The sequence below is a fragment of the Erithacus rubecula genome (genome assembly GCF_903797595.1).
Source record: "Erithacus rubecula genome assembly, chromosome: 8".
In the NCBI taxonomy this organism is placed as follows: domain Eukaryota; kingdom Metazoa; phylum Chordata; class Aves; order Passeriformes; family Muscicapidae; genus Erithacus; species Erithacus rubecula.
The window spans coordinates 330,788-351,542 of NC_136659.1; the positions used below are offsets into that span (position 1 = coordinate 330,788).

Below are 20,755 nucleotides of genomic sequence, written 5' to 3' on the forward strand. Positions count from 1 at the left end.
GCTGCAGAAAAGAGCTCCCAAGGGTGCTGTGAAGTGCTTCTGTGTGCCTCATGTTCGAAAGCCAGGAAAAGGCTTGGATGAGGTTGGTAAGTCCCAGCTGACCCCCAGGATGGGGTCTGGCCATGCAAGGACTCCCAGCCACCCCACTTTTGTCTCAGCCTCGCCAAAACTCCGTCCCATTCTGCCGCACTGGAGGAGCCAGCACCAGGAAGAGGAAATTTAATCATCAGATCCCGATTAAACCCAGGAAAAAACATGGAGGGGGTGGGAAGAGCAGCGGCTCGAGTAGCCCAGGCCCATCTGCTCCGATATTTCTCACTCAGCTGCTTTTCCAAAGGGTGTTCCAAAGGGAGATGGCCACTGTGGAGGTGTTGGTGGCCACAGTCTCTGGGTGCAATTCGTATCTATCCCTGTCCTGTTGTGTTGATGCTCCCGGTATCTCATTTCCTAGTCCCGCATCCCAGCCTTGCAGCACAACCCCAGGGCGGGACGCTTCCTCAGCCTAGGGGATTTTAGGGAGCACAGTCCCCCTTTTTCCGGTGTTGGGCGCTGTGGGAAGCTTGGAAGCCGCTCTCCCACCGTGATTAACGCAAGAAATCAGTTTAACATTTTCTTCCGTGTTTCTCCTGCTTTTCCCACCCTGAGAGAGCAACACGAGCGGGATTTCTGCTTTACCAAGATTTTACAGCTCCGCTTCCGTGACAAAAACAGCCAAAAAAAAAAAAGGGGGGGGGGGGGGAGAGGCATACACCCCTTTAAACAGCCCAGCTGCCCACCATGAGCACGCCCGCCCTCACCACCGGGCTGGGAGGTGATTTTCATTCCCCCATCCCTGTTTTCCCACCTTTCCCCCCTCCCTTCCCCACGTGTTTTACACGAGCATCCCCCCCTCTTGCAACCCCGCGCTCCCGGCCACGCCCCGGCCACGCCCTGTGACGTCAGCGCGGGCGGGCGCGCGCGGCCCGTGCCGGCGGAGGCGCGCCCAGAGCGCAGCGGGGCCGGTCCCGGTGCTCCCGGTGCGGGAGCGGGCGCAGGTGAGAGCCGGCGGCCGGGCCAGCCCGGGGGCTGCCGGGGATGGGAGCGGCTCCCGCGGGCTCCCGGCGCCGCCGGGGAAAAGTTTGCGGCGGTGGCGCTGGGAGGAGGGCGGCGGAGGTGGAGGGTCGGGGCTGAGCCAGCGGCGGAGCGCGGGGAGGCGGCTGGGGAGAGCTGAGTGAGTGTGGGTGTTTGTGTCCGGGAGTGAGACTCTGTTTGTGTCCCTTGTGTGACACTGGTGCGCTTGTGACCATGGTGCGAGTGGCCGTGTGTGACACTGTGACACCGCGTGTGCGTGGCTGTAAGTGTGAGAGTGTCCCTGTGTGACACTGTGTGTGTGGCTGTAAGTGTCCTCTGTGGGTCTGAAGCTGTGTGCGTGTCCTGTCTGTGTCTGAATGTGTCACGCTGTGTCGTGTGTCCGTGTGTGACACCGCGTGTGTGTGGCTGTGAGTGTCCCTTATAACTGTGTCCTGTTTGTGTCTGAGTGTGTCGCGCTGTGCCGTGTGTCCTCCGTGTGCCACTTTGTGCGGGAGTCCTGGGTGGCTGTGCGTGTCACCTGTCCCCTGTGTGTGTGTGACTGTGTCCCCTGTGTGTGACTGTGTCCCTTGTGTGTGTGTGACTCTGTGTGCCTGTGTCCCCTGTGTGTGTGGCTGCGTTTTCCCCTCAGCGTTCGCATTCCTGCCCCGTGTCCCCGCTGCCGTGGGCTGTTCCGGGGTGTGGATGTGACCGCGACACGCGTGGATCCGTGTCCCCGTTCTGTGGCCGATGCCGTGGGTCCGCGCACGCCGTGTCCCGCCAGCACTGCCAGAGGGGCGTGGGGACGATGGACACCGGCTGTTGTCACCCAGCCGGTGTCACCCCGGGGCAGAGGGGCCGGGATGGGCTGGCTCCGCTTCCTTATCGGCCACCGGCGGGGGTGTTTGGGCTGTTCCGAGCAGCATTCCAGCGGCTGTGCCTGGCATCGGTTTCCCAGCAGGATTTTCCCAGCAGGGGCTCGCCGAGGGGTCGCTGCCCTCTCTGCTCCTTGCTGCTTGCCCCAGGGGATGTTTTGGGAGCGAGGGATGCTGCGCAGGGCTCGGTTTTCCAGCTGTTGCTCCCGGGACAGCGTTGGGTGGGAGAGGTGGAGTTGTGCAGGTGTGTGATGTGCTGCAGGCACAACACCGATTTTTCGGGATCCTTGACTGTTCGGGAGTAGCTGGATGTTTCTTAGGCTCGGCATAACTTTGGTAACAAGCAGTGACCAGGAGTTTGTTCTGTGCCCAAATCCAGCCATGCTAACATCGAAGCCCCAAACTCCAGAGGAGCTGTGGGATGTGGGATCGGGCAGATGCAAATTCCTGGTGCAGCATCCCCGCTGTGGAATGCCCATCAATGCCCTCTCCAGCCCGTCCTTCCAGGCTAGTGTTCCCTGAGATTTGCAGTGATTAAGTTTTGGCTGTTAATTAATGTATACATTGCAAGTTAATAATTCAGTTATGCTGAACGGAGCAGCAGCTTGGGTAGGAGTTGAGGGGGGTGTGTTGTGTTGACAACTCTGTCTGGATGCTGAGGCTCTGGAACAAGGATTCAGCCTTGATTTCCTTGTGCCTGACTGCACCAGCGGGATGCTTGAATTCACTTTAAAGTAAAAAAATGTCTCGATAATGAGAAGAACATCCTCCTGGGATGGTCTGTAGGTCTGACAGGGGTCAGGGTGGGTTTGGCGGTGGGCTTAATGCTTGGGCTTGATGTCTTCAGAGAACTTTTCCAACCAAAATAATTCTGGGACTCTTGGAACGGTCGCGTCTCCTCCTGGCTCTTGCTCCTGTGTGAGTACCAGACCCTGCAGAGGGGACAGCATCTCTGGTGGCAGCTCTTCTCCTGTTCTGCTTTTTCCTTCTTTCCTCTTTTCCTCGGGAGCAGCTTGCCCTGATGAGCTGGGGCTGCCCTTTCCCTGGAATGTTGGATGGGGCTTGGAGCAGCCCTGTTCTGGTAGAAGGTGTTCCTGCCCACGGGGTGAACTTTGAGGTCCCTTCCAACCCAAACCATCCGTGATTCCCTCAGCTTTCCAAGGTCTCCTCGTTCTTCCAACAGTGACCTTTACCCCCCCTGGTTGCTCACAGCAAAAGAATTCCCACTTTTCTCATGACCCCCCCATCCCACAGACCCGCAGCCCCCACTGAACACATCCCCTCCTGGCTGGGGAATTTTGCAGGCAGAGATGCCAGCTTTCTATGGATACATATATTTCCAAAATAGCCCTGTTCAGGCCTTGTGGAAGGGAATGTGCTTTTCAAAAATAGCAGCTTCGTTACTTTTAATCAACCAAAGCCGGAGCAGCGTGGAGTGATTGCAGCCGCCGCTCGCCTCGGCGCTCGACATCCTAATTATGTTTGCCTTTTAATGAGAGAAAAACTATTTGCCAAGCTAAAATATTTATTTTAGCCTGGTGGGGTTGCTTGTGAGAGCTTGTGTGGATGGTAAGGAGGTGCTTTAGACACTGTGTGGGGTTTTGGTGGTGTTTTTTTTTTTTTTTAATGGGAAAAGGATTTAAATATGGCAAGAGGCTTTTTCATGGTCGGGGCTGTCTGTGTGGAGGGAGCTGGCAGCTGGAGAGGTTGGGATGTGCAGGCAGATTTGCATCCTCCTCAGTCTCCTTATTTCCAAGTGGTCTGGGAGTTGTGTCGCCTCCTGGCTCCATGGGTGGATTTCTGCTGGCAGCTGGCACAGCAGTGGCTGCAAATAACCTCACCTTGGAGCCTCCTGGCCTCGGGTTTGGCACCTTCCTTTTCTTTCCTGCCCCAAATTCATCCTGAGAGCACCTGAGCTCTGCAGGCTGGCCCAGAAGAGATGGTGAGGAGGTAGGATGGGTTTTTATAGAATCATGGAATTTCCTGAGTTGGGAGGAACCTGCAAGGATCAAGGTCCAACCCCTATCCCTGCACAGACACTCCAATACTCCCACCCTGTGCATCCCTGAGCTCATTGTCCAAACACTCCTGGAGCTCTGGCAGCCCTGGGGCTGTGCCCATTCCCAGGGGAGCCTGGGCAGGGCCCAGCACTCTCTGGGGGAAGAACCTTTCCCTGATCTCTAGCCTCACCCTCCCTGACACAGCTCCAGCTGCTCCCTGGGCACAGGGAGCAGGGGATGGCAACACCCAGGAAGGTTTTGTAGCCAAGTGTTGACTTCCCCAGTGACCAGTGATGAGTCAGCTTTGAAACAAGGGGATCAACCCACTGGGAAATGTATTTCTGCTTAATAAACTGGGATATCTTAACAGGAGCCAGGCTGGGATATCTGGAGCCAGACAAGCCAGACAGGGATATCTGCTCTGGAGCCAGGCTGGGAGAGCTGGGGATATTCACTTGGGGAAGAGAAGAGAGCCCCTGCCAGGGCCTAAAGGGGCTCCAGGAGAGCTGGAGAGGGACTGGGGACAAGGGATGGAGGGACAGGACACAGGGAATGGCTCCCACTGCCAGAGGGCAGGGATGGATGGGATATTGGGCAGGAATTGTTCCCTGGGAGGGTGGGCAGGCCCTGGCACAGGGTGCCCAGAGCAGCTGTGGCTGCCCCTGGATCCCTGTGAGTGTCCAAGGCCAGGCTGGACACTGGGGCTGGGAGCAGCCTGGGACAGTGGAAGGTGTCCCTGCCATGGCAGGGATGGGATGGGATGAGCTTTAAGTCCCTTCCAACCCAAACCATTCTGGGGTTCTCTTATGGCTGTGTAAGGTGTTCATGGAGAGCAGGGTGTAGTGCTGCTGGGGCTCCCTGCCCTCTGGACAATGCCCTGCCAGGATGCAGGAGGCATCTCCACTGCCAGCACCAGCTCAGGACACATCCAAGCCCCTCCCCAAAATTTACAGAGCGAGATTTAAAAGCACAGAAGGCATCCCCCATCACTTCCCTGGGCTCCCTGCTGGCCAGCAGTCCCTGCATTAACCCTGCCCAGGACTTGGGCACAGGGCTGGCATTGTCTGGGGACATCAGCAGTGCTGTGCCAGCCTTGGCTGGGGCAGGGAGCACGTGGTTAAGCTGGTGCTGGCACAGGGAAAATCCTGCTGTCAGGACTTGGGGCAGAGAGGGGCTGTAGAAACCCTGGGCTGCTCCTGGTGGGGTGGTGGGGCTGATCCTGTCCCTGAAGTTGCTGAGGGGTCCGTGTCACCAGCCTGTAGGGTTTTCTTGAATTCAGAAGGATTTGCAGCCCCAGCTGGCTTTGTGGCCATAAATAGTGTTTGGGGTTTTAGGAAGGGGAAAAAGAGAGCTCTGGCACATGCATGTCCTGACAAGTCCCTTTGTTTCCCAAACAAGGTGGAGGGACTTGCTCCCAGCAGCTCAGATCTGGTTTGTAGTGCTCAAGTGATGCCCCAGTTCCATTAACACCACAGCCATCCACAATGAAGGGTAATTTGTGCTCCTCCTTGCAGCCTGGAAGTTTCCTTGATTTCTGCTGGTGGTCCTTGGAGTGATTTCCATGTGTTTGTGTTTCTGTGGGCTCCTAAAGGAAAGTGTGGGGTATGGGTAGGGATGTGTGTGGATGGCTCACAGCAGCAGGGAATACAGGAGCACATGGAATCCCTCTGCTGCCTCAGGGGGGCTGCAGGTCCAGGTGCTTCCCAGGGTAAAGTCAGTTTTTCATGGATCAAAGAGCAGACCAGCAATCTTTCAACGTTTTTATGGTGTCCCTGGATTGGCTTATTGTCCCTCTCCTGGGAAATTGGCATTTTGGGTGGGTCACACGTTTTTGGGAGGAATCACTCAGTGGGCCACAAGCACCATTTCCTGGCTTTAATCCCATTTTTTTTGGTTGCCAAGCTGCTGTCCATCCACTGGGACCCCCATGAGTGGTGCCCCCCAGTCCCACGGGACATTTCTATTTTTAACCTGCTGATTCCATGTGGATTTGTGCCAGGGGTTATTTCTGGTGCTGGGAGGCAGCCATTCCCATTCCCAGCTGCCATATCAATGGGAGAGGCATGCTCTCATTCCCCAGCTCCTGGGGCTAGAGAAGTGCTCTTACTTTATCCTACCTGAGTGGGTGTTCCTGCTCCACCCAGGAGAGAGGTTGTGTCAAATCCAGCTGTGGGAGGATGGCACATCCCATCTCCTCTATGTGGGATCATCACAGAATCCCAGAGTGGTTTGGGCTGGAAGGGACCTTAAAGCTCATCCTATTCCACCCTCTTCCAATGGCAGGGACATCTTCCACTATCTCAGGCTGCTCCAAGCCCCAGTATCCAGCCTAGCCTTGGACACTGCCAGGGATCCAGGGGCAGCCTGTGCCAGCACCTCCCCACCCTCAGAAGGAAGAATTCCTGCCCAATACCCAATTTCTTTCAGTTTGGGAGATTAATTTCATAGCCTCGAACCTCTGTATATGAAAATACAAAGGTGAAAGGTGGCCCAGCCACTTATTTCATAATTGCTCTGGTGTTTCTTCCAACTGAAATGGCTTCAAAATGAAGGGAAATTGGCTTAGATGGGATATTGGGCAGGAATTGTTCCCTGGGAGGGTGGGCAGCCCCTGGCACAGGGTGCCCAGAGCAGTTGTGGCTGCCCCTGGATCCCTGTGAGTGTCCAAGGGCAGGCTGGACACTGGGGCTGGGAGCAGCCTGGGACAGTGGAAGGTGTCCCTGGAAAGGCAGGGAATGAAATGGGATAAGCTTTAAGGTGTTCCTGACCCAGACAATTCTGGGATTGGGTGATTTTTTTATCATCTGGCTGCTTTTGTGTAAATTGAAGAGGTGGTGGTGCACATCTGGTCACAGTCCTGTTAAATTATGGGGAAAGCTATAATAATAATAATAATAATAATAATGATATTGTTGTGAAACATTTCCTTTTCACTGTTCTCTGCATTCTCTGGAGTTGCTTCCTCTCCTGCCCCACGGGAGGGTTGCCCTGGGGACCATCCCATCCTTTCCAGGCAGGGAAAAATCACTACCACAGAGCCAAACCAGCTGTTTTCTAGGTGACTCCAGCAAATGTTGAGCCAGCAAAGGCTCCTGGCTGTGGTGTGGGATGTGAGGCTGCCTTGCTCACCCCGTGCTGCACAAGCTCCGTGCTTCCCTCTCCTCTCTCCGGGGGTGAATCCTGCTACCTTTCTCCTGCTGTGCCTGGCAAAGTGCTTTAGCTCATCCCTCTGAAGTGTTCCAGGTTGTTTTTGGGGGGCAGGGTCAGCGTGGTGTGTGGCCTTGTTTGAACAATGCTGGCTGTTTCCTTAGGAACAGGGAAAAGGCATTTTTGGAATTGAACAATGGTGTGGTGCTGGCTGGGTCAGGGCAGAGGAGCAGGGCAGGAGGTGTTTTATGGGCACTGCTGGTGGAAGCAGTGATCCTAAAGCTCTTTTCCAGCCTAAATTATGCATCTGGGATAAGCCCAAGAGTGGGTTTTTTGGACTTCTGAGTGTTTCTAGGGCTGGGTGTAGTATCCATCGTTTTCTTGGCGTGGTGGGGGAAGATGCTCAAGTTATCCAGCTAAAAACACCTTCACAGGTAAAGTGTGGAGAAAGGGAGCAGAAAAAAAAAGCAGGAATTGGAGTAAAATGCAGTGATCACCCAGGGAGTTCAGCCCAAAGTCTCCCAAGTCTCACACACCTCTGGGACCGAGAGCATTTCGTGTGGCTGTGGGAGATGTTAAATCCCCAATTCCTTCCTCATTCCCTGCTGCTGCTCCATCCTCTTGGCTCACATCCGTTCCCAGAGCGGCTGGGGGGACTGCTGGGTCCTTCAGTGCAGAGACTGCCACGGCTAAAATTAAACAAAGAGAAACTTCCCATTTTTTTGTGAGCGCTCCGGCTTCCGGAAAATGGCAGCGCGCTGGAGGCAGGCAAACAAAACAAGGCGTCCCCAGCCAGAAAAAAAAAAACCCCTCCTCACCTCAGAGGCATTTCCTTGCTTTCTTTCCCCCCTGTCCAGCCTCTCTCCCTCCCCATTGAAAAGCTGCCATCAGATTAGTGCTCCCGGGGTGGGGTTGCTCTGGGAAGCAGAGCAGCCTGCATGGAAAGCCAGCCTTGGGAATTGCTCTGCTCTCTCTCCCAGATCCCCTCCTTGTTGTTCATTTTGCCAAAAAATATCCTCACTGGGGTTTTTTTGGTGTGTTTGGGTTTTGGTGTTTTGGGTTTTTTTGTGTCTGCACATTTGGGATCATTATCCCAATGGGATTGGGAGGAGCTGGCCATTGCAATGGATAAGGTTTGAGGGTAAGAAAAAAAAATAAAGAGGAGATGCTTGAATGCATCCTTAAAAAAAAAAAGTGTTCCATGCATCCATCCCACAAAAGCAGGAGCTATGTGGGTGTATCTTGCAAAAAAAAGGAGGAGGAGGTAGGGGTGCATCCCAGAAAAAGGAGATGCCTGAGTGTATCCCAGGGAAAAAAAAAAAAAAAAGGCAGGAGGAGAGGATGCATGGGTAAATCCTGGATAAAAAGAGCTGTGCAAGTGCCTCCCACAGAGGGGGAAAGGTTTGAGTGGGTGCCTCCTGGAAAAAAGAGGAGCTGTGCTAGTCTATCCCTCAAAAAAAAAAAAAAAGGATGAGGAGATGAGGGGATCCCTCAGAAGGAGGAGATGTGAGTAAATCCCACAAAAAAGGAGAAGCAGGTAGGGGTGCATCCCTGAAAACAAAAGCAGGGATGCCCAAGTGTATCTCACCAAAAGAGGGAAGGGAGGGCTGCATCCCACAGCTTGTCTTTCCTTGCTCCAGCTCCTCCTCCTTGGAGCAGCCTCCCCAGGAGTGGTACCTCTGCAGGGATGCATCCTGTGATTGCTCAGATGGGACAAGTGGGTTTTTTAGGGGGAAGGGGAGGAAAACCTGGCATCCCCAGCACCAGGATGGCTTATTTTGGGGGTGTTTGGTGGCTTTTTTGTTTTGTTTTGTTTTGTTTTAATACCAGCTTCCCAGAAAGCATCTCCTTTCCAGCAGCTGAGCTTATCAGGGATTGAGAACACAAAACAAGGCTTTCCTGGGAAGTGTTTTCCTTGGTTTTCTGAGAATGGGCCATGGACAAAGGGTTTGCTGTCCCTGAGAGGTGGCAATTACCTCTCAGCAAACCAGATCCCCTGTGCTGCCAGTACTGGTCTTGACCAGCTCATCATTCCAAGGCTTGCCTGGGAAGGATGCTCTGGGATTGGTGGCTCTCCTCCCCTGCCTGGCTCTTCATATCCTGCTCAGCCTGGGAAAGAGGTGAAGTTTGGGGCATTTGGGGTTGTTTTTTCCACTGAGAACTGTTGGTTTTTTCACTGCAGAGAAGCAGCTTGGTGCTTCCAAGTACTTTTTCCATCTCTCCCTCCTGATGCTCCCAAGCTGTGGCCCCTGCTCCTCAGGGAGAGCTGCCTGAAAGTTAATCGCTGCTGAAAAATGCTTTAATTAACTCAGTTAGCCAGATGGTCCATCTGGGCTCCTGCAGAGCCTGATGAGATCCCTGGAATGAGGTCACAGCTCCACCCCGGTGACGGAGAGGACGCAGGAACTCATCCAAATCCCCACGGGATGTGCTATGCTCTCCAGAGCATCCCTGCTCCTGGACCTGCACTGGGAGGTGTTTGACAGGGGAAAATTGCTTTAAACTCACAGGTTTAGAGGGCAGGGATGGATGGGATATTGGGAAGGAATTGTGGCTGCCCCTGGACCACTGTGAGTGTCCCAGGCCAGGCTGGACACTGGTGCTTGGAGCAGCCTGGGACAGTGGAAGGTGTCCCTGCCCATGGGAATGTGAAGGGCTTTAAGATGTTTCCAGCCCAGAGCATTCCCTGATTGTGCACCTTGCCCTGACATCCCTGAGGCTCCTCTACTCTGCCTGTTGGCAGGAGATCCTAAAACATCCAGGACATGGGAAGAGCGATCAGAGAAAAGCCCTGCGCACTCTTGAAGCAGAGGAATGCAGGACCCTGGAGCAGGGATTTGGGAAGGGTGAGTGTTTAACCCCTTGTGGGCATGGTGGCTGTTCCATCCCAGCTTTAGCTCTGTGTGTTGGGCTCTGTTTTAAAGCCTGGACTTGCAGACATCCCAAGGGAAGCTGCTTTTCCTGGCTGTGATGGAAACCTGAGCACAGGCAGGTGGAGATACATCCTTTAGGCAAAAAGGGGGAACCTGTGTCCTGAAGGGTTTGGATGCCACTGGAAAAGGGTGCAGGGAAACTGAGGCACGGGGCATCAGTGTGTTTCTGTGGGAAGGTCAAACCATGATCTCTGCAGTCCAAAAATGGGCTCTAAAATCACTCCAAAAGGGCTTTTGGTGCAGGTGGGAAAAAAATCAGTGTGGGAATATTTGCTGTTGGGCCTAATCTTTAGGAGATTGTGATCACAGAGTGGTGATGCTGCATCAGATGCTCCCCTGGCTTGGAGAGGGAAGGGGAGGTGTTTTCCTTTGGGAAAGGGCAGGTAATTCCTGCTTTAAGGCTGCTTTAAGGCAACAGAGCTTGTGAAAGTGGGACAGAGGGTAATTCCCAGTGGGAATGCTGACAGGGGAGGTGATGCTGATGGGAACTACCAGGATGCAGAGCATCTTCCTTTGGGATGAGCATCCACTGCCCAGTGCTCCTGCCTGGGGAGGTCCCAGCTCATCCTCAGCTCCTGAGCAGTGCAGACTGAGCATTTCCCTGTTTTTTTCATCTTCTGTGGATGGGAATCATTTGGAAGCAGAGCCTGTCCATGGAAATCCCACACTCTGTAGTGGTGCAAATACTTCTGCCTCGCTTTTGCCTTTCACCAGAAAAATCCTCACCCCCCTTCCTGCACAAAAAAATGTGAGTAATGCTGGAGAAATTTGGGATGAGGCCCAGAGAACGATCGGATATCCGGCTAAGCAGGGCTCTGACTTCTGCACTGAAAGCTCCCAAATGAATAATGCAGCAGGAGCATTGCAGATTTCGAAGGATTATATTTTTCTGGTGGTGCTCTGTTTTATCTCTCTTTAAATCTTCACTCTGCAAAACTTGGGAATGGCTTTTTTTTTTTTTTTCATTGCCTCAATATATTTGTTTTATGCTCAAGTAATAACACATTTCCCATCGTCCTGTTAAAAGCAGAGCTGATGGTATTTAAAAATATTTAAAAATAACTGGTGCCAGTTGTCTTGTGATGCACATCATGTGTTCTGGCTGTAAATGTTGTTTACTGGGATCATGCATGAAAAAAAAAAAAAAAAAAAAAAAAGCTGGATTCAGTGCAAAAGTGTGTTGTTGGGAGGCTAAAATGCCAGTGGATCTTGCCCTAAGGAATAATGGGTGGTGATGGTGACTGTCTCCCTTTTGGTTTTCTTTCCTCCTTCTAGACCCTGCATAAAAAGTTCCCATTTTTTTCCCTGTTGATGAGTACTTAAGTCATTCTTCTAAATATAAATCTCTCCTGATGCGTCAGCTGTGCCTGGGATTTCACTTCTTTTATGTGTCACTTCAAGCAAGTTTTAATTAAAAAAAAAAAAAAAAGAGAGAGAGAAAGGAGAAAAGAAAAGTCCATCTGCATTGGTTTGATATTTAGGGAATTTTTTCCCTCATCAGGAGTGTGTCTAATTGCAGCCTGACCCTGCAAAGTCCTGCAGGCTGCATATGGCCATCAGCTGGTTGTGCTGGAGAGCATCCCCAGCTCCTGCCAAGCTCTTGCTGTGTCCTGCTTGGAATCAGGGCATGGTGTGGGTTGGAAAGGACCTTAAAGCTCCTCTCATTCCAGGGCAGGGACACCTTCCATAGGTGTTGTCTGGGCAGGTGCCATGGATTTGTCTTCTCCAGGCAGGAGCCTGCTGCTTGCAGCTCTGTGTTTTGGGTCTGGAGATTAAAGCACATCTCTGTGCTTGTCAGAGCAGCCTTCAAGCAGAACTGGTGCTGGGATTGAATTTGTTTGCCACAGAAATCCATAAATGGAGCAGGTTCTGTGATGTTCTGTGGCCTGCTGACCCAGTGTCCCTGAGCCTGTGGGGCTTTTTAACCTCAGTTTAGTCCTTTCTTTCTAAAAAGAGTTGTTCTTGTAGAGACAGAGGACAAGTTGTGTGGCTCTCAGTGGCTTTGTCTTGTTCCTTCTGATTTGGGCACTTGGTCCTAAACCACTCCTTATCACAGCTGATAATGCTTCACCCCTAATTCAAGCTCCAAAACCCCAAAATTTAGTTCTGTGCTGTCTTACAGTTGGGAATTGAGCAAGCTGGTCTGATGGAAGGTTTGTTTGCCCATGGATGGGGAAGAAGGGCTTTAAAATTCATTTCCAGTCCCATCCCAGTCCCATGAGTGCAGCACAGGGAACTGAAGAAAGTCCTCCACTGCCTTGAGCAGGGAGCAACCTGCCATGGCTTTAGGATGACTTTCAGGTGTCATTTTAATTCTGCCTGATGAACTAACCATGAAAAAATGTGTTTGAGATTTCAACCCTGCTTCGTGCAGCAAGGAGAGTAATTTTGAGCAAAGATTTTTGCCAAATTTGCATAAATTGCTGTTTTTACACTGAATAACCTTGCTAAATAAGGGGCAGGATGGCTAAATGTTTTTCCAAGGGTTATGTCTGGCCCAGAGAAGCAGCTTTGCCCTCACACACTGGAGGCTGCAGGGAGGGGACTTTGGCTCTCTGCGTTAATCCCGACTCAAAGCTGCGGTTCAAAGGGCCTGGCTTTGTTTGCAGACAAAGCCTGCCCATAAACATTTGGGGCTTAAAAGTGATGAAATTGGTTTCTTATCAGCCATCTGACCCACGGTGATGGGGCTGAGCAGCTCTTAACCTGACTGAAACAACAAAACCCCGGAGCAGCTCCAGACCGAAATGACAGAACCCTGAAGCTCTGACAGATGGGGGTGGGTGGTGGTGTTTTGGATTTTTATCCCCTTCATTGCACTCCTGATGCTGTGGAAAATGCTTGGAGCCATTGCTTGGATGCTATCTGACCTCCCTCAGCCCCAGGTTGAGTTAATTTGCAGGTTGCACAGAGTGTCTGTGCAGTCTGACGGGCTTTAATTTTGGGGTAATTAATTGAACAGGCAGGCGTGGTGTTTGCTCCTGTGTTGCATAAACAGCAGCTGGTTTTGGTGTATCTCAGGCACCCTCCTGGCTGGCAGAGGTAGGTGTCCGCACCTGGAAAAGCTCTAAGCTAAATGAAAGAGGACTTGGTGCTGCTGAAAACCACCTGAAATGAGCCATGAGGTCTTTTGTATCCAGATGTTCAAAGCATGCTCTGAATTGAAGCAGGAACACTTCCTGGGATGGGTCTGCAGCTGGGTGGATTTGCAGGTGACAACAAACCTGAGGTCCTGATCCAGGCTCTGTTTGGTTGGTTTACATCAGTTATTAGGAAGAAATTCTTCCCTGGGAGGGTGGGCAGACCCTGGCACAGGGTGCTCAGAGCAGCTGTGGCTGCCCCTGGATCCCTGACAGTGCCCAAGGCCAGGCTGGACACTGGGGCTGGGAGCAGCCTGGGACAGTGGAAGGTGTCCCTGCCCATGAGACAAACTTTAAGGTCCTTTCCAACCCATGGTTATTCCTTGATTCCCTGATCTGTCCTCACATCCTCTTCCTACTTGCATCATCACCTGGAAGTTTGCTCTCCAGGTGTCTTTGCCCCCTTTCCATCATGGAAATCCCAGGTTTATGAGATTGGATTGGATGTAACCAACCTCCATCTTGCCTTCCCATGAGAGGACCACCAACTCCAGCAAAGGGTTAAGCTGCTGAAACCCAGGTGTCCTGGGAAATCTGGCTGGGGAATGTTTACCAAAGAGAGGCTTAAAAAGCCCTGCTGTTTTGAGGGAATTCTTTGCAATGTGCTGATTCTGTTTGTTTCTCCTCAAAGAGAGGAAAGGAGGTTTTTTGGCTCCTGTCAGCATTTTCAGCATAGCTGGGGGTGTCCTGTAATCCAGCAGCAGACCAGTGATGGATTAATCAGGAAGGTGTGCAAGAAAATTAAACCAAGGGGGAGGGTGCCTTTGACCCAGCTTGAATCCAGAGAGGTTTCATTCATCATTGCTTGGTGTCCAGGTGGTGAATTGGGAACAAACCCCCTTGTTTTTCCCAAAAAATGGACCTCCTGACTGAGGATACCTGGAGATAGATCAGTCTTGGTGGAGTGCTTGGGAAAGCTGTGTGGAATTGTTGGTGACGACCTGCTGGGAGCTGCCTTGTCTCTGGGGGTCTGCAGCTCATCTCTGGAGCTTTGTGTTGTCCTCTCTGCACCAGTTGTGGTGGCAGCCTGTCCAGCCAGCAGGACAAGTGACTTTCTCATGCCTGTCCTTCTGTGGTCATGCTGGTGGGAGTGGTTTTCCAGCCAGGAACAAGGAGGACACGTGGCATTGCAGCAGCTCCTCTCCATCAGGCAAGGGCAGAATCAGTGAAGGGTGATGGGGACAGGGCTCTGAAGTGTTGATGCAGTTAAAGTTCTGTCATCATCTCCTCTTGGGGGAAGCTCAGCAGTTCAGGGACTTTGGGTTTTGACAGCTCTTGAAGGCCAAATTAGCATCCCAATTATCCGAGGAAGGAGAAGCTGCAGGACTGCGGCTGGAGGGTGGGAAGGGAGAGAGCTGCTCCAGGATTTTCTCAATTAGGGCCTTTTGCCTTCAAGCTTTTGTGGATCTGGTTGGTTTGAGATGGGGAGGAGGGGTTGAGTGGGTGATCCTGAGGTGGTTCTTGTAGCATCCACAGGAGCTGTTTCCCCTCCTTTGACTTCTGTGGTTTCCTTACTCTGCTCCTTGTGGATGTTGGCCTGAGATTTCCTGGGTGACCTGGATGCATTTTCCTGGTGATTCTGGCAGGATCTTTTCTTTAAAAGTGTCTTACTGGGGCTCTGGAAATCTGATTTTCATTTCTCCTCCACCACCAGTTGCCTCTGTGAGCTTGGGCTGTTGCCTGATCCAACTCAAATCTTACAAGACATTTGGTCCATGCTTGGGGCCTTAAGCATCCTTCAGGAACAGTCTTGTTTGGCTGTTGGCCAAACTCTTGGGCTTGTGAAGGACTTTGGAGGGCTTGGAGGAAGATGGTTCTCTCCTGGACTCCTGTTCCATTCAAGGGTTTTAAAGCCTGAGTTTGTGGCTTTTATGTTTAACTGCTCTGGGAGCACAGCAGTGGACGTGACTTTGGGTTCTCGTGGTTTTGTTGGTCCACGTGGGACTTGTCTGGATTAAACTCCTTGCCCCACCAGAGAAGCATCCACCCACAGCTCCCTGTTAAAAAGCCAGATTACCTTTAGGAAGTGGAAGCAAGTCCAGCTTTTTTTATTTACTCACCTGTGTTACCAGCACGTGTCGTGGTTGTGTGAGTGTGGAGTGGGAAGACCTGGGCTGTTGTCCCAGGAAAACCTTTTTTGGGGACCCTGTAAACCTCACAAGGGTTCCTGCCCTCTGCAGCACCTTCCTGCACTTCCAGGTTTTTTAAACCTCTGCCACACCAGCAGTGATTTCAGGGATTTGGGGTTGCTGTGGATGCTCCAGGGTGGTGCCTGCATCTCCAGGACTCTCCTGTGCCATGGCATCAGTCCTGGGCAGCAGCAGGAGGTCCTGCAGGGAAAACTTCCTTTTCCCACCCTCAGGACTCGTTTATATTTGGGTCTTTTAGAGCTGGTGATGGATATAAAAGAGTCTGTAAAAGGGGGATCTTGGAGGCGAAGGATTCACAGGGCAAAACCAAGTTCCTAAATCAGATTGTTAGCTAAAATTTGGTAACTTCGGGGCTTTTTACAGCTTCTTTTGTAGGCTCTTGCACCTTGCAGTGGATTGGTGTCATCTGGCACTCCCTGAGCAGCTCCCTCAGGACTGGGATGTGGAGTGGTCTCTGCATCTGATTCCACAGATATGAGTTATTTTTGACTGATAAAAGCAATGTTTTCAGTAAATTCATTGTGGCATGAGTGTTGTGGGGAGTTGCTGTGGCTCTGGGACATGAATTCCTCCCTGGAAAAAGTTTCAATTTTCTCATATCCAAGCAAAGCTGACTGTTTTTAAAAGAAACCTCCAAAAACACTTCTATGTTTGTATGAGAGCCAGAGGAACTTGACTTTGGAGAAAGAAAAAGCAAATTAAAAGCCATAAAGCAACAAGTGCCTGATCAGCCCAGGGATTTTCTCTCACTGAGGTTCCTGGAGGGGTCTTCTCCCACCCTTGGCCAGCAGCAGATCCTGCTTCCCACCCTCAGGACTTCTGTGCACTTTTGGTCGTTCCCATGGTTTTATTGCATTTCTTTGCTCCAGGCAGTGTTTCTGGTATTTTTCCTGGGATTGCTTTTCCCTGTCCAGCATGGCTGGGTGCCCGTGGCATGTCTTTGATTGATCTGCCCAGAGGTGGGTCCATCCCATAATCCCATCAGGTGAGTTTGGAATGATGGATGGAGCTGGGAGCACTGGGGCTCTGCCTGTGCAGTTGGATTTTTGGGCTAAGTCGTACCAGACACTTTGCAGAAGTTATTTTTAACCTTTTCCATGCCACTGCAGCTGGGATGCTGAGTGCTGTGTGTCCAAGTGCTGCAGGAAAAGTGACCTGTAGCTTTAAGCTTTAATAAGTGTGATTTTTTTAATAGATGTGAAACTGTCACCTGCCCCAGACCTGCTGCTGGTGGGACCTGAGGGGGCAGCTGGAGCCGTGCCAGGAGATGTTTGGGTTGGATTTTAGGAAAAGGTTCTGGCTCATAGGGTTGGATTTGACCCTGCACCATTCCCTGTGCCTCTCAGGAGGGAAAAACCAGTGAGAAAAGCAGGTGTGGGTGCCTCTGAGAAGCTGCAGGACGAGCTGGTCACCCACTGGTTTCCTTCCCCCCACCATTCATTTCAGATGCTGTTTGTGGCTTTGGGTAAACAGATGGGGCTGGGTTTTTCCCTGGTCTATATTTAACCCCAGGCTAAATTTAAAGTGCTTTCAGAGGAGCTTGCAGACCATTGTCTTGGTGATTTCTAAACAAATCTCGCTCCTTCCACCCTTTGTTTCCCCCCACTTACCCCTTTTATCCTCACACAGCCTCAATTTGAGGGTTTGCTGGTTACCCCTGCCTTCAAGAACAGTTTGGGTTCATCCCCAGCTCCAAAGCAGGGCTCCCATCCCAAATCCATCCTTCGTGTGTGTGTGCATCCCTACATCCAGGAGGGACAGACAGAGATCCAGGAGGGACAGACAGATCCAGGATGCTGCTATCACCAGAGGAAATCCCTCTCCACACTATCCCTGATTTTTCTGTGTAGATTCTTGCTGCCCTTTGGGGCCTCAGAGTTCCATGCAGAGGGGAATTACAGCTGTTTCTCCACACAGACACATCTGTCAGAGGCCTTTAGCAGGAAGCTTCCCATCTCCTTATATAAATAAGAGGGAGGGGGAGCATCCCTGCAAATTCCAGGCTTGTGGATATGTCAGTGAGAGCTGTCAGGGCTGTAGCTGCCATTATTAGTATAAAATCCATTTGATGCTGGACCAGGTGTTTCAAAACATATTCGTGGCTTACACTTGGTTTTTTTTCCTACTTTGTGCAGTGCTGCCTGAGCAGGGATGAATTTGGGGATACCACAGCGGTTTGATTTTATTTATTTTTCTTTTAAATAAGGTTGTGTGCAAGAATTACCAAAACTGGGGAGGTGTGGGGTCTCTAGAGGGAGGCACTGTGTGTTTGGGGTCTTTCCATGCCCCCTGGAAAAGCTGCAATCCCAAATGGCATGGCTGGGAAAATGAGTAGATGGTGAAGGGTGCCAGCCAAGGGGAGCATCCCTCCTCCCTTGCTTGCTTCCTGCTGGTTATTCCTTTGTCTTGCTCCAGGTCCTCTCTTTTGCCGGTCCCAGCTCTGATAAGCTCAGCCTTGACTCGAAGCCTGGTTTCCCTGTGTTTATTCCCTGCCAAACCCTTTCCCCTGGGGTTGCTCCCAGCAGGACCTGACAGGAGGCTCTCCTCCAAGGGGAAATGTTTGCACACAAGTTCTCGCTTCCCTTTTCTGGCTGCAGCCTGGTGCATCCCATCCAGCCAGCCACATTCCTGGCATACCAGCCCTGGGGATGGCTTGGGAAGCATTTCAAGCAGGCTGGAGTATCTCCTGCTTAGGCTCTCCCCTGCGAATTTCCTCTTTCTGCATTCCAGGAAAGGGCACCAAATCCTTCAGGACTTGCTCTTCCCCCTCACACTGCCTGAGGAGACACCAGCTCTGTATTTCCACCTAGGAAATTTGGGTCTGTTATTTTCTGCTTGACTTCATTTTCAAGCAGTGGGAGGAAAAGAAAAAAAAATTGCATGGGAGGGGGAGAAAGGAAGAACAGCATTAGGAGTGGATGAAAATCCCTTTGTAAAACAAGGGATCTGGATATAACTTTTAATTAAAACTTTAATGGTTGAGACCTGTTGGTGTTTTTGCAGCCAGGCTGGAGTTTTGTGGCAGCTCTGGGGCAGCAGGAGGCAGGGGCTGAATTTCCAGGATGATCCTGGTTACGCCATTCTGCTCCCTGCTGCAAACCTGGAGTAGCAGCTCCAGCTCAGGCTGTGCTCCAGCCATTCCTTCAGCCTTCCCTGCTTGTCCTGGCCTATCTGGGCACTGTCCCAGCTCCAGAGGACACGGGTGACGTCAGGGGAGCTCTTGCCCAGGCTTGCATCAGCCACGATGTTGGTGATCGGGGTGTCCTGGTGGAAAAGGCTCATTTCCCTCTCTGGTGGGCTGATGCAGCTGCTCTTCCACAGGGGTTCTGGGAGTGTTTCTGCTTCTGGAAAAAAGGAGGGAAAACCCCTTTGGTTTTATGGTATTCAGTGCAGGAAGGGATATCGCTCGTCCTGGTTGGCTGGGTGAGGGGAGGGATGCAGGGGGCAAGTAGGAAGAGCCAGTCCCCATCCTAGGGGATGCTGCAGTGGGAGAGAGGGATGACCCATTTGAACAGGGGAAGAAGCTCAGTCCTGTGGGTGTTATGTGCTCCCACAGCAGCCCAGGTGCTTGGTGGGTTTATAGCTGTGTTACAGCAACATGCAAATGCTTGGGAAATGGGGAGAAGGACTGATTTACCATTCTGGGAGCAGCAGTGTTCCCAAAAGTGTTTTTGGCCTCTTAAAGACCAGAGGGCTGCTTTGTGTGGGGTGGTGTCCAGCATCCTGCAACAGGAGGCTGTCCTTGCTCTCCAAGGGTTTGCAGGCAGCACTGTGGCTCCTGGGAGCACCCAGGTTCTATTCTGTGATGGTTTCAGAAGGACAGGACAGGCTCTCCTTTCCTGGAGCTCCCAGGTTCTGTTCTGTGATGGTTTAAGGACAGGACAGGCTCTCCTTTCCTGGAGCTCCAGGTTCTGTTCTGTTCCATTTCTGTCTCGGCAGCTCCCAGGTTCTGTTCTGTTCCACTCTGGGCAGCACGGGATCAGCACAGGGGTGGCTCGGGGGGCTCTGCAGCCTTGCTAACAGCCTGGCCTGTGTCTCTGTCCCCAGGCTCTTCCCCGAGGTGACCCTGGCCATGTAGTGGCCGCCGGGAGCGGAGATGGCAGCGCAGAGGATCCGTGCAGCCAACTTGGGCGGGCTGCCGCGCTGCCGCTCCGAGGGGACGCTCATCGACCTGGGCGAGGGCTTCACCGAGACTGCGCTCTGCGACGTCAAAGGTGCGTGGGGAGCAACCCCTCCTCCCTTCAGCCCCATCCTCACCTCCTGGGGGGCTCAGGAAAAAAGGTGTTCCCTCTTCCCAGTGCTGGGAGGGTTGCTCCTCCAATAATCCTTTTTTTTTTTCCCCCCACCTTTTGTGTTTTGGTTTTTTTTTCCTGATGCATTTTCCTTTGGCAGGTGTAGCACCTGAACATCAAACACTTGCTGCAAATGAGATGGGTTTAATGCAAAACTAGGAATTGCTCTTCTTCTCCAAGGGGTTTCAGCACATCCCTGTTAACCCCTGCATGCCCAGCTGGAGTGACACAGGAACAAACACTTGCCTGTCTGACCTGACACCAAAAATGCTCCATGCTGCAGGGTGACTGAGTTAACAGCAACTTCCAGCCTAGCAGGCTGCCAAAGTAATTCCAATTTGGAGTTTCTGTGTAGTTTCTCTACTAGATGGACGCCCTCATGCCTTTGCCTGCTGGCAGATGAGTTATTCAAGATGTGTACAAAACTTCTCTCCTCTGAGTGCTCCATCCCCAGGCTGTGTTCAAAGGCTTCTCTTCGCTCAGCTGCATCTTCTCTTGCCTTGCTATTTCCGTGGGTGCTACCAGCCTGCCAGTGGTGACTGCAGGGATGAGCTCCCATCCCTTTGTCTGAGTTCCCATCCCTTTGTCTCTGGGATTTTAAGGGCTTTCTGTGTTTTCTAAACTCCCTTTTCCTCCCAGAGAGCTCTAAAGTCTGTTGAAGCAGGTGCTATTCCAGTTCCCTTGCAGCTCCCTGCTGGTGAAAATCCAGCTTTCCTTGTTTTCTTCAGTGCGTCTAGGGAGACAGCACACATTCAGCCATCTATGGAACATCATCTGCAGCTTGCTTTTAGCACTTTTTTACAGAAACACGTCCTGAAAATGAGGGCAAAGTCAAGAAGTAGGGTGGCAGTGTAGGCTCAGCCCAGCCTGGATGTAAATTGGGATACCCTGGCAGAAAACTCTTCCACTGGCACCTCTGCAAGGGAGGCTGGAGATGCTGCCAGGACCAGAACAGCAGTGTGGAAGGGAGGTGCTGGGATTCTGTGAGAGTTTAAACTGGGTAACCTTTAGAACCACAGAATGGTTTGATTTGGGAGGGGCCTGAAAGCAGGGGCACCTTCCCCTAGCCCAGGCTACTCCAAGCCTCATCCAACCTGGTCTGGCACACTTCCAGGGATTCAGGGACAGCCACAGCTTCTCTGGGCACGTTTGACATGTGGAGGAGAGGGGT

At 52.0% G+C, this 20,755-nt stretch overlaps 1 protein-coding gene across 3 annotated transcripts in view; it reads left to right on the forward strand.

Annotated features, from left to right (window-relative positions):
- The first annotated feature begins 785 nt into the window (after positions 1-785).
- SH3BP4 (SH3 domain binding protein 4) overlaps positions 786-20,755 on the forward strand; it is a 29,474-nt gene continuing 9,504 nt past the window's right edge. Inside the window, exons 1-3 of one of the 3 annotated variants that reach the window (XM_079311315.1) lie at positions 948-1,034; positions 6,981-7,128; positions 19,340-19,506. In XM_079311315.1, coding sequence (XP_079167441.1) covers positions 19,389-19,506 — 118 coding nt within the window. In that variant the 5' untranslated portion in view covers positions 948-1,034; positions 6,981-7,128; positions 19,340-19,388. Of the gene's footprint in view, positions 1,035-6,980; positions 7,129-19,315; positions 19,507-20,755 lie in introns of all 3 variants that reach the window. The other 2 variants (XM_079311317.1, XM_079311316.1) reach the window with 2 other exon arrangements.